The sequence below is a fragment of the Triturus cristatus genome, chromosome 5_2 (genome assembly GCF_964204655.1).
Source record: "Triturus cristatus chromosome 5_2, aTriCri1.1, whole genome shotgun sequence".
Classification (NCBI taxonomy): Eukaryota; Metazoa; Chordata; class Amphibia; order Caudata; family Salamandridae; genus Triturus; species Triturus cristatus.
Genome location: NC_140588.1, coordinates 451,373,401 through 451,390,793, shown reverse-complemented (window position 1 = coordinate 451,390,793; position 17,393 = coordinate 451,373,401). Strand labels below are relative to the sequence as shown.

Genomic DNA, 17,393 nt, shown 5'->3' with positions numbered 1-17,393 from the left:
CAATAGCATCCCATTTGCAAAGAGTAACCTTTACTCGTAGTGTCCTAGCTTCCACGCTGTGAATATGTGTGTTTGGGATCAGATGGAACAGACATTGGTCCAGGGCACCTCTGCATAAACTTCTCAGCGTCTTTCATTAAATACCAACTTTTTTTTTAATAAAGCATCCTCTGTCCCTTCAAGGAGCAGAGGCTGCTTAAAAAAAATTGCATTTAGCAAATGAAGGGATAGAGGTGTGCTGTCCCTGGCAGTCCACCTTTCCTGTTTCATTCATATTAATGAAGCAGGAGTTATCACAATTCCTTCCGAATGGGCATTTTACAATACAACCGATTAGGACATGTAGGAACCTGGGGTCACCAGGCCCTAAGGGCGGAAACGTGGCGCGAGCCGGTCGGGCAACCAGAGGGCTATGTGTTAAGCAACCATACACCACACGCTTCTCATGGACTAGAGTCACACACAATAAGGGACGCCATACCGTTTAAATTATGCAAATACTTCAAGTTTATCCAAGTATAGCTGGTCAGTTGCAGTTCAGGAAATAACAAGGTAATACATGAATCATAATACCATTGTAACATAACATTCGACACTCTGGGTGATATCTATGCAGTGCCTAACCTCGTTCATGTACCCACGCCTGCTGGTTAAATGCAGGAGATTCTAGCGCGGTGCGCGCTTATGTAAAGTCTGTCCCTGAACAGGCCGTCTAACACAGCGTAATACTTGTAAGGGGGAACATTGGGTTCATCAACATGGCGCCTGTAGAACTGAGCGCTCCTCGTGATCAATGGCCCCTAGTACTGTGAAGCAAGGCATATAAACACAGCGCTACGCGCAATCAGTTGCATGTGGATACGTTTGCGTAGAACATTTAATACAACGCGTGACTCGTAATCAGTCGCGTATCATTACCTTTGAGCAGAGCATATAACACAGTGCGCTACTCGCATTCCTGGGCATGTAATTACTTTCGAGCAGAGCATATAACACAGTGCGCTACTCGCATTCCTGGGCATATAATTACTTTCGAGCAGAGCATATAACACAGTGCGCTACTCGCATTCCTTGGCATATAATCACTTTCGAGCAGAGCATATAACACAATGCGCTACTCGCACTCCTTGGCACGTAATTTCTTTCGAGCAGTGGATATAACACATGGGGTTACTCGCCGTCCCGGTCTCTCCGGCTGAGGAAGCAGAGTCGGTGGCGTGAAGCGCCACACGAGAGTAATGTCAGTCAGTACTTTGAACGGCTTCCAGCGGGGAGGATTACTGGACTTGAGGAGCGAGTCCCTATGCTCCGGTGCAGTTCACAGAGCACCGCGCTCAGTAGCACAGAAGGGGGGACACGGACAGGATCCCTCGGCGGGGTCTCTCCGTCGCGCAGGCAGGGGAGGGGATTCCCACGGAGGGGACAACCCGGGCCAAGTGCGGTGTGGTTTCCAGACCAGTAGGGGGCGCACCAGGGGGGATCTCGGCCTCCGGGCTTACCTCCGTCTCGGCGTCAGCAGGCGTCTGTCCTCACGACGTTGGGGGAACTCGGCCCCGACCTTGCGCTTCTCCTCACACGGCTGCGACGGCAGCGACGGGGCCCTGGACTTCGCCTGGGCCTCGCGACACAGCAGGGCACTCCTCCAGGCCTCCAGGCCGCGGCGGTGAGCGCGCTGGCTTCGTCGTCGCAGGGGTGGGGGCTCAAATTAAGGATGGGGGTAAAGTGCTCAGCGGAGCACGCTGCCGGGGGTCCCAGACCAGGGCAGGGAGCGCGGGGGTCACAGCGCTAGTACCTGGTCGATCCCCGGTGACTTGGCAATCGGCTTAATATTTTGTTCACTAGGGTAGCTTGGACACGCAGTCTCAGCTCTGGCATTCAAGGCTTACAGCTCGCTCTTGTCATGCAGTCTCAGTTCTTAAAGTTAGGTTTCAGTTCTCAGTTGACAGATGAAGTCTTTTGGCGCAGATGTATCTGGCGCCCTTACGGGGTTCTGTTACAGGGGTAGGGATGGAGAGGGCGACTAGATCCTTCCTAGTCAGGCTGGCAGAGAGTCTCTGGGTCCTCCTACTACTGGGCAAGATCAGTGGGATTCACAGGGCACCTCACTCACTTAAGAGGCAGTACCTAAATCCTGTCACTCTCAGAGGCATAAGTCCCTGGCTAGGCCCTACCGCCTACACTCCTGGTGGATTCTTCCAGCTCTGCTTCACCCCAATGGCCAACTCACCACAAAAGTTTCCCTCCCACTCTTAAGTAGCCCTAGGTCAGGTGACCTCTATCCAAGGAGGCAAAAGTAAAACCCCACCTCCCTTCTAGAAGGTTCCAGCTTCTTCCAGGAGCTTCCCCACTCTAACTATGGGACAAAAAGGCGGGCTGGTATCGCAACATTGTTGTGGGTCCCAGCCAGCTCCTGGCAGCTAGGGTGCTACTATGAAAAACGACCACCCTGCAGTAGCAGGGGTCTGTGGCAGCCATCTTGGGAGAAGGGAGCACCGGCACCTTAACACTGTCTGGCAGTGAAAAGGCACCTGGAGACCTAGTCCAACATAAAAATGAGGGTGGAAAAAATGAGGCATGGTACAAAAATAGAAGGGGAGACCACCCTAGGGCTGACAGGTCCAACAGGACATCATATGCTTTTCAAAATAAAGCGGGGTCTGAAAACAGTCGGTTTTTAAACGCACTGGGCTGCGTTGCGCCTCTTCCACCCCGTGACATTGACTCTTATGTTATTATTCAGGGCATGACTCTTCATCATGTTCACTTACATCACCAAATGGGAAGGCCTGGCTTGCAGTAAGTACAGCTCTTTGATGGCTGAAATGGAATGTACATTAACATGTTTTTAATTGGTGTCTTTTTTTTAAGGCAGTTTCTGGAGGCTGGAAAACATGTCCTTGTGGAATACCCTATGGCACTGTCTGCTGCTAAATCTGTGGAGCTGTGGCAGTTGGCTGAGCTAAAAGGTAAGCATATGTGTATTTCTAGCCATGGAAGGTAATACGTAAAAAAATTATTGTGGTGCAGCAGTAAAATGTGCTTATTATGTGCTATAAACAGTGCTTATCTACTATTCGATGGTTTTTGGATTATCACCAGTCTAGTGTAAACTGTGTTTGGTCAAGTTTTGGGTTCACATTTACCTCCAACCTTTTCTTTACTCAGTGCTAAAAACAAGGGCATAATGTTTAAACCCTTCGCTGCTAGGCCTCCCCCCCACCCCTGTGCTAAGCCTGTGTTTGGCTATTTGGGGTAGTTTGCACTTAGGCCCCTGTAACTTTTTGACCACATAAGGTATTGATTATGCCAACTTGCACCCTTTATCTTTCCTACTAGATTGGTGCCAATGTTTTTTTATTTACCTACTACAAGTGGTTGAGGGGAGCAAAACACTTCAGGGTTATACTTTCAATATATACATGCCTTAAAGGACCACAGACTCCGAACTTCAGTTTTGTCGATTTATTATAAGGCCAAAAACAATGGGATGTAGACACAGCAGAGAATCAAATTATATAGATTTAGAAAGATCAATACAGAGCAGAGTCTACGAATATAGGTTATTCGACCCAAAAGGCATAGGATGATGAACTCCAAAATCAGAATGCAACAAAGAATAGATGCGGAGTCCAGATCCTTTTTCATTAGGAAGGAACAAAAGCTTTCCCTACACTATTCTAAATGGCGATCCTACCTAATTCCCTTCCATCATATAGGTTATTCGACCCAAAAGGCATAGGATGATGAACTCCAAAATCAGAATGCAACAAAGAATAGATGCGGAGTCCAGATCCTTTTTCATTAGGAAGGAACAAAAGCTTTCCCTACACTATTCTAAATGGCGATCCTACCTAATTCCCTTCCATCATTTCTCAAAGGTGTCAGCACGTGTTGAAGTACTCACGTCAAATGGGTTGATTAGCTTAAGGTTTTGGAGCTCGCTCTAAGATGCTCCTTCTCCTCCGAAAGCTAGCAGAAGTCTGGTTTCACTGTCCCTGCACATCATACAAAAAATGGAGTTCGATTGATAGCACGTCATCAGAAAATTTCCATTGCAACTTTGTCAGTGTGGTGATTTTCCAGCCAGGGGCATGATGAACCTTCTTTGTTCGGATGGCTTTGGTTCTCAGATAGGCCAGACACGAAAGGTATCCTCCCTTCTCGTCTTTCAGCCATCTTCAAAGACATTCCGGGTATCTCCTTCAATCTGAAAATAATGAGTTTGCATTCCGGCACCTGCAGTAGGATGAGAACACTCTGTTTTTCGAACACAACATGCATTTAATTATTTATTTCTCGAAAGACCAAGGAGATGTGAAACTCTGAACAATCTGCGCTTCTGGGCCTAGACTCGGACAACTTAAACTAAACACAATTACATTAAATGAATACAACATCATCCTGTACTTTATACATTCAGGACTTACAATGCATACATGGTCCTACTTAAATGTATCCAATACACTTATTGTTAAATGGTTCCACTAAATACATCTTAATAATCATAAAACACTGCAAACAATAAGAATACACATGAGTGCGTCTTAACCATGAGCATAGTGCACCCATACAATATAGAGTGCAGAAAGCGCTCTATCTGTTTCCACGCCAAATTTGCGTCCTTTTTAGGTTGAGCCTGTAACAGCGCGCATGCGCTGTTCTGACGAAGACTTCATGTAGGGGATTTCGAAAACTAACCTAAGAATCGCTCAGGCATGTGCTTTTTGTTTTTGCCCTGCTATTGGCATTTGCGTGCGTCTTTTTAACAAAGACAGCACGCAATTGGCCATAGGCGGGCGCATTGCTCCGCCCATGGCCTATTGGTGTCGGTTACCCGCACGGCCGGCATGTGGTTTCAATTATCGTGCCCAGACACGGGCACAATAATTGAAACCAGATGTCTTGCTGTGGCGCGCGGACACCACTCGTTTATGGCTGTAAAGGTGTTTGTAACGCGGGTGATTTTATTAAAGTTAATCGGAAGCATTTTTGGATGGAGAAATAGACGCTAAGACACAGCCTATGTTCTCCCCAATTAACTTGTCTTAAAGTAGTCTGCTTCCACTCTTAGTTCATCTCCCTTCACCACTCCTGGTTTCACACACCCTCGCTTTACATGTACCATTTCTAGTTGTTCTCGGCAAATGCACCGACTCCAGTATTTCCACTGTCCTTTTAGCACAGCAGTATCAATCCCTATTTTTCAGTATGAGTCGCCTCTCATGGCGGTATAAGACGCAGCGCTGAACCCCACAGAACAGCAATATAGACATGACTGCCTGCGGCCGTGGACTGTCTTCTAGGTAGTGCTCGAATCTTTTAAATGTAAAGATAATGATGTGGCGAAGACTGTCACCTCAACCTCTGAAACTGTGATTGCTTCATGTTGTCGCCTTTGTTATGCAGGGGGCACCAGGGCACTGATGGCCAGGGCTCGGAATAGTGGAGTTTTGAAGGATTGCATTAAAGTGGGCAGTGAGAAGGCTTGCACAGTGGCTCCCATAATACTTTGGCATTCTAGCTGCTACTCCTTCAGCCCCGGGACTCCAGGCTACTTTGGGCCACTGATCTGATTTATCGTGCCTACCAAATCTAAATGCTGAACACGGTTTACAACACTCCTCCTCATAAAACGTACCTTCAGCATGTTATGTACACAGCGGCCATCCTCAGTTTCGACTCAAGGCGGAAACTAAGAAGTTCTATGGTCACCCTTACCGATAAGCCATTTATTGAATTCCTGGATTTTTTTCTACTGTTGTCCTTACCCCATGGCTGCAGCGAAAACTCAACGAAATGTCGATTAATGAAACGGAGATGGTGGGCTGTGCCTCCTTTATTACCAAATTCATCCCTAAACAAGCATTTGCAATGCAATAGGTCTCGCATTTACGCGAGTTTGAGCTATTGACATTGCAAATAACAAAGCCTTTTTTGTTTTTAAAATATAAATAAATGGCATTGTCATTTACAATGCCAATAGCTTAAACTTGCGTAAATGCGAGACCTATTGCATTGCAAGTGCTTGTTTTCCAACATCATGGGGATTTTAAAGGTACCCAGGGTTTGTGGATTTCCCTGGAGGGGACCCAGAAATTAGCCAAAATACAGCTAAATGTTTTGGGTTTTTTTAAATGAAAAAAAGGGTTCCAGATGAAAGAGTCTGTTTTTTCCCCTGCAAATGGTATCAAAAAAGGGGTTGCGGTGCTGAAATAATCATCTTCCCAGCTTTCAGGGACAAGCAGACTTTTGTCAGAAAACCAACATTTTTTTAAACAGTTTTGGCATTTTTCTGAGACATATCCTATTTTTGCTAGTTTTTGTGCTTTCAACCTCCTTCCAGTTAATGGAAGAAATGGGTATGAAATCAATAATGAATCCTGGAAAGCTATATGTTTTAAAAAAGTAGACAAAATTCTGAATTCAGGAAGGGGTCATTTGTGTAGGTCCTTCAAGGTTTCTTAATAGAAACTAGCAGTTAAATATAGGAAAAATTGAAAATTAGTTGGAAAAAACAGCCATTTGTGTCAACGTTTTCACTTGTAAATTATTCTAATTATGACAGCTGTTTGAAAGCAATATACCCTTACATTCGCTGGATCTTTCTGGTTGTGTGGATATATAGAACTTGTAGGTTCACCTAGAACCCGACGAACCCAGCGCCAATAACTAAGCAGCGTCTTGCAATGGTTTTTATTATGTAACGGGTATATAGCAATTATTTTGGGAAAATTTATTCATGGAAAAATCGGCATGAAAGACACCTATGTATTTCTGAAATAGGAACATAATATAGAGTTTAGAAACAGTAGATATTTGCACATTTCCAAAATTGGGAGTATCTATACTAGCATGAGTATTATAGGTCATTTTTCAAAATGACTTCTTTTTTACACATTGTCTTTCATTTGTATGGCAGAAATGCATTGGAAGTCAATAGGTAATGACAGTTGCTCTACAATTATGTGTTACCCTAAGTCTCCCAATAAAATGGTACCTCAGTTGTGTGGGTAGGCCTTGTGCCCACAACAGGAAACGGTTCAAAACGCAACATGGACACCCACATTTTCACAATGAAAAATAACCTTTTTTTGCAAAGTGCCTAGCTGTCGTTTTTGAACCCTAGCTCTGCCGGCACCTAGGGAAACCTAGCTAACCTATACATTTTTGAAAACTAGTCACCCAGGGGAATGCAGGATGGGGTGACTTGACTGGCTCTCACCAGGTTCTGTTACCCAGAATTTCTTGCAAACCTGACAAAGTGTAAAAAAAAAAAACATTTCCTCACATTTCTGTGTTGGAAAGTTCTGAAATCTGCGTGGATCCACAAAATTCCACCCACCCTGCGTTCCCCAAAGTCTTCCGAGAAAAATGGTACCTCACATGTGTGGGTAGGCATAGTGCCCGTGACAGGAACGGCCCAAAACGCAAGGTGGACACACCACATTTTCATAGTGAAAAATTACCCTTTATCTGCAAAGTGCCTCGCTGTCGTTTTTTAACCCTAGGTCTGCCGGCACCAAGAGAAACTTAGCAAACCTGTACATTTTTTAAAACTAGACACCCAGGGGAATCCATGATGGGGTGACTTGACTGGCTCTGTCCAGGTTCTGTTACCCAGAATCCCTTGCAAACCTATAAAATTGTCCCACAAAAACAGATTTTCCTCACATTTCTGTAGTGGAAAGTTCTGGAATCAGCGTGGATCCACAAAATTCCTCCTGCCCCGCCTTCCCCAAAGTCTTCCAAGAAAAATGGTACCTCACTTGTGTGGGTAGGCCTAGTGCCCGAGACAGGAAACAGCCCAAAACATAAGGTGGACACACCACATTTTCACGGTGAAAAATTACCCTTTTTTTGCAAAGTGCCTAGCTGTGGTTTTTAAACCCTAGCTCTGCCGGCACCTAGGGAAACCTAGCAACCCCATACATTTTTGAAAACTAGATACCGGGAGATGCTAGGGAGGTATGGCTTGCATGGATCCCCCAGTGTTTTCTTACCCAGAATCACCTGCAAACCTCAAATTTAGCTGAAAAAAATCACTTTTTTCCACACATTTTTGTGTGGGAAAGTTGTGGCATCAACTGGCTGACACAAATTTCCTACCACCCATTGTTCCCCCAGGTCTCCCGATAAAAATGGTGCCTCACTCGTGTGGGAGACCCAAGTTCCCGTAACAGGCAAGGGCCCAAAGCCTATTGAGACGACATTAAAATTGCCTAATTGCCTATCACAAAATATTTTATTTACTGAACCATCACTCGCCCTCGTGCCAAATCCAACCAGTAGGTGTGTGTGCTTAAGGAATAGATGGCTGTGCAGTAATCTTTGCTTTTTTGTCTCTCTGCCAAGGTGTACATTTCATCTAAGAAAAACTTACCAACCGTAGATATTGTTGTAAACTAAACACCCATGGGAGTACACTCTCCTGTGGATCCCAACAAGTTATCTTACCCACAATGTCCTGCAAACCTCAAAATGTGACTGTCACATTTTCCTTGCATTATTGTGCCAAAATGTTCACACTGCAGAAAGGAACAACAAATTTCCTATTCCCAGCATTTCTCCAAGTATCCCAATTGAAATGGTACCTCACTTGTGTGGGTGGGCCAAGTACCTGCGGTAGGGAAGGGCCCAAAACCTATTGAGGAGACATGAAAATTACCTATCACAAACCAACCTGGTTTTGCAAGGGAGGTCCCATGAGTTTTTGGCAAGAGATTTCACAAAAATGAAATGCACTGTCAATAATTGAAAGGACAAAAAAACTGAACCAGTGACTCTCAGTTTGTGAGCTGTAAAGCCACATCAAGGCCCCAACCGCTTTACAGGCCATTCACACACCTTTCATACGTGATACACACAAGACCATTCACACCACCAGGCACAAAACCAACAAAGTACAACATTCACAAAAAGGGACAAGGTACACCCTGCTTGAGAAAGATAGAAAAGACAAATATTTCTGTTAAAGAAAAAATCTTTGTTGATGGGTTTACGAGTTATAGTATTGAAGCTAAACCCCCTAACTAATATGGAAGGACAATTGAAGCCCTCCTGATTCAGGTCAAGAATAACTTATTTAAGTCATGTATGCCGATACAGATATCATGTTTAGATTTAATGGGGATCACCGCCTCATTAACATCAGGATTAGTTTTAGCTTTCTTAAATATATATGTAAGATCTACCGCGGCTAGTATTGAATCTCCCACTTTGTCTATTCTTGACAAAGTGATGGATTATTTTCATTCAAATACAAAAGCAATGCTGGCCGGTGATTTTAACATTCTACAAACCATCCTCTTATATCAATGAAGTCACAGAAGTCGAGGATGAGCAGTTGGGTATCAGAGCATTAACGGGGAAACCACAAACTAACTCCACGGCAACTGGTCATAAGCTTGGCTCCATAGTAGTGGGTAGAGGGCGGAGGGATTTTAATGGTCGCACTAGATCTGACCCCGATCGAACACCGACTTTTAGAAGAGGTAACCATGCGACGGTTATTGATTTCGTCATTTTGGATGTGGCCACTTTTGGATGATATGAAAGATGATAGACGAACTGACGGTGACCATGACCCCCTGGTGTTTTCTTTTGGGTGGAGCTTTACTGGCAAGATCTCTGAATACATGTTACACAGAGGTACCAGATCCGGTGCTCTCTAACTGCAGGCACTATGTCTCGTGGCCCAAAATTATGACAAATCCAGCGTTGCTGTCCCAGATATATCGGCTTTATGTTAGCTCATTGGATAATTATGAAGATTCAAATGTGCAAGATATCCCAATTTTAAACATACATAATTCTCTTTTTAAAGAGCTCGAACACGTTTTTTTATAAAAATGTGGCCAGCAAGATACCAGCTCTGGGGAAAAAACACCTAGTTCGATTCCCCTTGCAAGCAAGCTAAACACTTACTCAGGTGCGCTGTTCTTGAAGGTGATAGGGATCAAATAGCCCAAGCTAGTCACACGTACGAAACCTCCAGAAAAAGTGCAAAAAAGCATTGGGAGGACAGAATTTGGGAGAAGATGTTGCATGCGGTAAAAACAAAGGACAATAATCTATTCTGGCTCACAGAGTCACAAAATAGAACAGAGAAAACCAAGAATCATCAACATTTTATTTCCGCTGATAGGTGGGTGTCACACATTTCTGATCTTTATGAGCCTAAGGTAGGCACTATAAAGGGCTCATGCAGTGTTTCAGTAGCAACTAGAGACCCGTCCTGCCATAACATTATACAACTTGATGGCACAGTTGTCACTTTCAGTTTAGAAGACACTGTGAATAAGGTGCCAGGACCGGATACAATTCCAGGGGACCTCTATAAATCAGAACCCCAGATTTGGTTGCTTTATTTTAACCTCCTTTCTAATGCCATAGCGAGAGGGGGAGAGATACCCGAGTCCTGGAAGGGGGATGAGATTGTTGCTATATAAAAGAAGGGTGACGCTCGAAGATGAGCACTGTAGACCAATTTTTCAGATTTACCACACTACACTGGAAATATACCCTACTACAACAGCAGAATCTTTGTGGCATTCATTGATCTTAGAGCCGCCTTTGATCTCATCCCCCGTACAAAATTGTGGTCTGTTTTCAACACAAAAGGGGTCCCAGGGAATCTGATCCATCTTATGTCCCAGTTATATAGTAATAACTTTTGCCCAGGTGCGATGCGGGCACGCAGGAGAGTTAACCTAGCGTCTCCCTATACAGCGGGGTGTATGCCAGGGATGTGTTCATGTCCCTACGCTCTTTACCCTCTATATAAATGATGTGGTAGAGGTCCTGAAAAATTGTAGAAACAACTCCCCTCTGCAGAACGGTAATAAGGTACCGATTCTTTTATTTGCAGACGATTCCCTTCTCATTTCCAAGATCCCAATGGGGCTCGATCTCCTTGTTAACAAATTTATTGATTTCTGTGCAGCAAGGGGCCTGGAGCTCAATGCTATCAAAATGAAGTATATGGTACTTGGTAAGGGAGCGGTTAAAAACCCAATCATACGGGCTGGGGTTGAGGTACTTGAGAGGGTTAGGAGCTTTGACTACTTCGGAGTCAAGGTAATAGGGAATCTGAAGTGGAATGACCAGCTAAAGAAAAGTTTACACTATTAGATCACAGAGCTAATTCAATTAGTAGGCTGCATAGACAACAAGCTTGTGTGCAGTATTTTCTGCCTTGAAGTCTATCGCGGCAAAGCTAAAGGAGAAGCTCTATATGGAGCTGAGACTTGGGGGTGCGTTGATGTTTCCCAACTCACTGCTGCAGAGAATAGATTTGTCGGAAGGTTGGTCTCTGTCCCCAATAGCACACCTTTAATTCCTTTATTTTATGACTTTGGGCTCTAAAGAATTGCTGACATGGCCGCCCTTAGACCACTCATCTACTGGATCAGATTATGGGTCACTCCTGAGCTGAAGGAATTTAGAGATTGCCTTGTAGAATTGTTGAGTATGAGAGGTGCCAAACGAATCCCTTGTGTCAAATTTGTTTCAAATTGGTTCAAGAGATTAGGATTGGTAAGGCAGTAGATCTACCCAGAAAGACTATGTAAAACTGATCTTAACTATTTGACAAGCATTTGCAATAAAATAGGTCTCGCATCTGCGAGAGTTTAAGCTATTGGCATTGTAAATGACAGTGCCTTTCATTTATCAGTTTTGATAAGTAACACATAAATAAAAGACATTGTCATTTACAATACCAACAACTGAAACTCTTGTAAATGCTAGACTTCTTTCATTTCAAAGAAGCGTCCACCATTGTCTTGGGCTACTTGGAAAGTGAAAGCGGGCATGGCGCTCTGAATCTTGCAAGAAAACATATAATGCCTGCAGTAGGACAAACTCATTAAAGAAAATAGTGCTTGCAGAAAAAAGAAGACATACCGTGTAACAACAGAAGTAAAAGGGCCACTCCTCATGGAAGGTTACAAATCAAGACAAGGCGGCACTAAGGAGGGACTAACGAGCCTATTAACGAATCAGAAGCCAGCATTTACAAAGGACAAGGACACAAACCAATGAAAAATATGGGCTGAGAGTGGGCAGAGCTTCAACTCCATATTCGAACAAAGCATGCTTCGCCGAGCATGCACTGCCCAGGTTCAACCTAAAAATAATCTTAGGGTATCTACCACTGTTATGAAATATAAATTGGGGAATGTTTGTTTCTGGAACGTAAAAGAGATAATGTAGCACATGTCTAAACTGACTAATAATTAATAATCTAGGAAAATATCTCTCCTTTAGTCAACAACCAACATTAGAGCCAACAACCTTTGCTATAGATACAGTAACATTGTTTCCTAGCAACTAATTGATTAAAGCCAATTCATTCCATTTCTTATCTAGTAAAGCGCTAACAATTTTGAATGACATTTCTTAACTTGCAACAAATGTCGAATCATTTTTTACAGTAGAAAAGATGTGACTGGTGACCTACATTTATGTACACAAAAAAATTAAATAGAGCAACATTAATGCACTTAACTCTTCTATTGTACAAACCTGGAATACAATATTCATTAAAAAGAGGAAAGGGAAAATACAACACCCCTTCTTGCAATCCGTTAGATGATTATTCAATAATCAGTTAGCTTAGAGGTCACCAGAGCCTTAATTCATCAGGGTACAAAAGTGTGGTCAAAGTAGACCAATAAAGAGAGTTTAATACGGTGGTCCCTGCAGGTTCACTGCCCAGAATCTGTCCAGATATGGAGTTTTGAGCCTGTGGTCCAGGATAACCTGTGCATGTATGTGAACAGATATGGTATCTGAGGTGATTGGAAAAGAATGACAAACACTTCTACAGCAGCACTATTCAACAGTGGTAATACATTCAATGGTAATAAAGCCACTTCAAACCTCCACTTTTTCACATCCCATGTATAATATTCATCATAAACAGCTTGTAGTGTTGGGGGACATCATTAGTTGAGAGACGTTATCAGGACTAGGACAGTAATTGATATATGATTCAGTATTTGCTACAAGTAATGCACATAGATGCTCCACCATAGACTAGTTAAAAGAGAGTAAGAACTGAAGATTCATTCAAGGGGCGTGGCTGCCCTGGGAAGTGGGAACACCGGTGGGGGAAGTGGAACAGATACTGAGGCGGCATTTGTGTCTCCCCTACGATAGAGCTGCGCGTGAACGACTTAAGAGGTTGGACCAGTTAGCGTCTGAGGTTGCGGCCTCTCCCACCCCCCCGAGTAGAAAATATACCATGCATAATCTAATATTTTTAGCTGTTTCTGTGCAGGCGTCCTCCCCTAGTAATGTGCCCCATCGAAGGCTGTCCAGGGGCCAGAGGTACTACAGGGTTTGAGACTGTGTTGGGAAATGTATGGAGGTAGAGCGCTGGTCATATTGTGTGGGGGTTGAACTCAATGTGCTGATTCATGTTGTATGCAGATATTTTGTTTTTGACAATAAAAATTGTTTAAAAAAAAAAAAAAAGAACTGAAGATTCCCAAAGGTAAAAAAGTAAAGTAAAAAAATCCAAATATGTAGCAAGATTAACCAATTAAATGGATTATATAAGCCATTCTCAATACACATAGAATGAGAGACTAAAATTGGTGATGCACAAATAGCGATTGACACCCATCAAACAAGTCATAGTGAGGAATCTGAATAGGAAGGAAAATGACCCTCCACTGAGCCAAAAGTGATCAGCAGAATAAAAGTAATTGGCTAAGGACTCACCTATAGTTGGACGAATTTCCCAAACTAATAATCTGGGTTCTACTGCACTTAAGTAAATGGCCTCTGAAAGATATTAATCCTATCCATTAGTGATAATCTAACTTAATTTGTAATTATCACATAAGCAATACACCAACTCTACAGTTGATATATCCAGAGATTTGAATGACAGATCAAATCAGAGTCTTGGTAATTGTCCATCAATTTAGCCATGTGAAAGACCAGTATACAGTCAGAAATGCTAACCGGCCGCATCAAAGGGGAAAATTTAATCAGCACATATCCTAGATTTTTGGATTTATATGATAGTGTCCAGGTCACTTTTGTAAAATCTCATGTTCTACAGTATAATACTCCATACTGGAGGATATAACAGTTAATGTAAAAAATCATATGGGTAATCTGAAAAACTCTATTCACAAAAAACTCAGTATATAAAAATACAGTTGTATGCAAGTATAAAAGTAACATTCTCAACAATAGTGCAATAATCAGTGAACACCCATGGGACTCAATCAGGTCTTACCTGCTAGGAGATTACTACTACTTCGTACCATGGGGACCATACTGCCGTTCTGAAACCGCGCCATATTGAAGCAGAATAAATACACTTCAAGAGAAAGAGAATCGCCGTATTGCAGGAAGCATACTGAGAGCAGCGCCATAATGCAATAGTAGGAAACCCATATTAATCGACATTATTTAAGCACACTTCGATGACTAAAAAATTATAAAGAATGGAAAGATAGAAAAGCATTGGCAAAGTTGTGTTGTAGCACGGAGCTAACATGTTAACATGTGATCAGACAACAAGTTGTTGCTCGCAGAGCAAGAGATTAACAATACATGATGTAGGTTGTAGTGGTACACACCTCCATGTGAATGACAGTTGAAAAGACCAGTGGATGAAGAGGGATAACCCAAGTCTTTCTGTGTATGTATCTATGTATTTATTTGTAAAGTCTTTTTTTTATTACACGAGGCAGGAAAAACAACTAAAGCTGTTCCTGGGGCAAAAGGGCATTTACTAGTATAATGGGTTGCTCTTTGTACCATGGCCATAGCAAGTATATAAACTATGCCATTTTCATCATGCAGACACAATCCCTACAACAGCTGTAGGCAGTAACCTAACATTTTCTATTACACCAAGAAAAAGTAAAGCACTCTAGCAGCGGTGCAATCATTTTGAGCCTCTGCATTTGAGTTCAAATCCTAGCAGGGCAGACTTAGCCTTCCTTTCTTCTGAATTGAGAAACAGAGTACCATAGAGTGGGTAATAGTAACATCCGTTTTTTAAGGTGTTTAGAAACTGCACAAAGAAATGTGAAGCACTATATAGAACAATTCATAATTAGTGTACACAAACAGACTCTGCCCTCCACCAAATCTCTTACACACCGCACACAGAGCGCTTATTGGCCTCTTCCCTGCGCCCTCTTAAAGCACCACGCACAGGTCCTTGGAGGGAGCCTAGCCCCGTCCTCTTACACTCACTACCTCCTCACCAGCGGTTTATTGCTCTCATCTTCGGTTACCACCATCTTCACCAAACAGTGCGATGTGGAAACGGATTTTGTGACGTCATCGAGTCGCGGCCGCTGCACACAGTGACAGCCAGTCTCCGTGGCGACCTACCGACAGAAAGCGGTGGAAAGCAGCGGCCATTTTGGAACTGGCTAATTGTAAGGTAACAACGTTGCATTTCCCGAAATATCAAACGATCCTTCTATGCAGCCATACTCTTCAAGCTTTTCTTTTATTAACTGCACTACTTAAAGTTTCCCCAATCCATAATGACCACTTGCCCATAAAAACAAAAGAAGGAACTTCATTATGACACATTATGACACATTATAGTGAATTCGCTATTTTAAGAGTCTGTGAACAAATCTGTAACTGCGTGTTTGAAGAAACCAAACGAGAACATTTTGAGTATTTCCTTTTATTGCCTCGTTATTTATTTTTCTGTTTTATAGATGTAGCAGGCGTAGCATTTCTAACAGAAATAATTTACCGATGAATTGAAGCGATACCTAGACGTCCTCGATTTGTAAACAAATACCGAATGTGATGGTGACAATTATGATTTTTTCTAAGCCTGCATTGCAAAGAAAGTGTACAACTCATAACTTGAATAACAAATGGTAACAAGCAGCGACGAGTGGAATGCTGTCCGTTCACAAGCTGGTAAATGGGAGCAGCTGACGTAAGTGCGCCATGCCCGCACACCATACGCGTGCACATCTTCTGTCCGGGCGCGTGCACATCTCCTATCCCCCTTTGGAAGTAAAATCGACGACAATAGATTTCGCCAAGCGAGCAGCGCATGCGCTGCGTCGCTAGGCGAGATTTAAAAACGAGTTACTGGATCCACATCTGAGATATCCACTTAAATAATAACTCAATTGGCAAACTAACCAACCGATTCTTGGATATTAAGCTGTTCCCTCATTTTGAGGAGCTTTTAAGTTGTATTTCCTCACCTTTAGCCAAGAGTCTCTACATCCGTTTTCGTCTTAGCACTTTGCCTCTAAGATCTGCAACGAGCCAATGGCGGAAGTCTCTTAATACTAGCACTTGTCCGGCATGTGGCTTGGCAGATGAAGATGAAGCACATATATTGTTCTTCTGCCCAAGCTAACATAGCCCACGCCGGAAATGGATTATTCCCGCATGCAAAAATTTGAAGGTCACAAAATATATAGTGGCCCTTCGAATACTCAAGAGTGACACAACGCCGGTAATAGCTATTGCTACGAGCATATTTATACAGGCGGCGTGGTACAAATGTGGTAGATTGCCTGTGCCCCCAAGTGAGTAGGTGTTTTTCTTGTTTTTCTCATATTTTAATATTGATTTTATACATATATTGCCGAAGATAGTTTTTAAGCTCTTTTTTATGTATCTTTTTAAGTATCAATTGCTCAATTTTGCACATAGTTTTGTCGGATTTTTGTCTCCATCTGGCATATGAATAATGCTTACAGAAAATGGAATTCTAAATGGTGCTGACTCTTTTGCAATTAACTGTTCTGTAACACCTAATATATTGATTTTATGAAATGTTTTTTGTAAAGTTTATGCACATGTGCACTTTGATGGTACTTGGATACCGAATAAAGTTAATTTACAACAATGGCGGTCCTACCGCTCATTCTGGTAGCATGATCAACGTTGGTGATCGAGTAGCCTTCCGCCATGGCCAAAGCAATATCTTGGGCCGAGTGGGTGTTAAGCCAGGTTTCCGTTAGGAATAATATATTCCAGGATGGTCATTAAGCAGATCCCAAATGTGAGTTTTATGTTTGGGGAGGGATCTTACATTAATTAGACCGATATGGATGTCGTTTGAGGCGAGAGAGGAGGACCTCTTGCCACCCTTAACCTGAGCTGGAGCTCCATGGTTCCGGATGTCACCTGGGGCTGCACAGAGAATCTGCCAATTAGACTAACACATAGAGAAGTAGGTTGAGTGGCTAGCCTGCAGGTTGCAAAACAGCAAGGTGCCACAAGTTTAGGATGGAGGGCCATTAAGGTTTCCTTTCTATTGTGTGGTCTCAGAGGTTGGACTGGAGAGATAAGGGCAGCATTGCTGGCACTGGACGCGGACGGGCGTAGACGAGCTTGCCTCTGGTGTGCCAGGGGCACGCCTGCTGTGCATG

The 17,393-nt window shown here is 43.1% G+C and overlaps 1 protein-coding gene across 4 annotated transcripts in view; it reads left to right on the top strand.

Moving 5' to 3' along the window:
• BLVRA (biliverdin reductase A) overlaps positions 1–17,393 on the top strand; it is a 285,794-nt gene that overhangs the window by 155,953 nt on the left and 112,448 nt on the right. For all 4 annotated transcript variants that reach the window (XM_085607413.1, XM_085607411.1, XM_085607412.1 and 1 more), the window contains one exon: positions 2,869–2,966. In XM_085607413.1, coding sequence (XP_085463539.1) covers positions 2,869–2,966 — 98 coding nt within the window. The remainder of the gene's footprint in view (positions 1–2,868; positions 2,967–17,393) is intronic.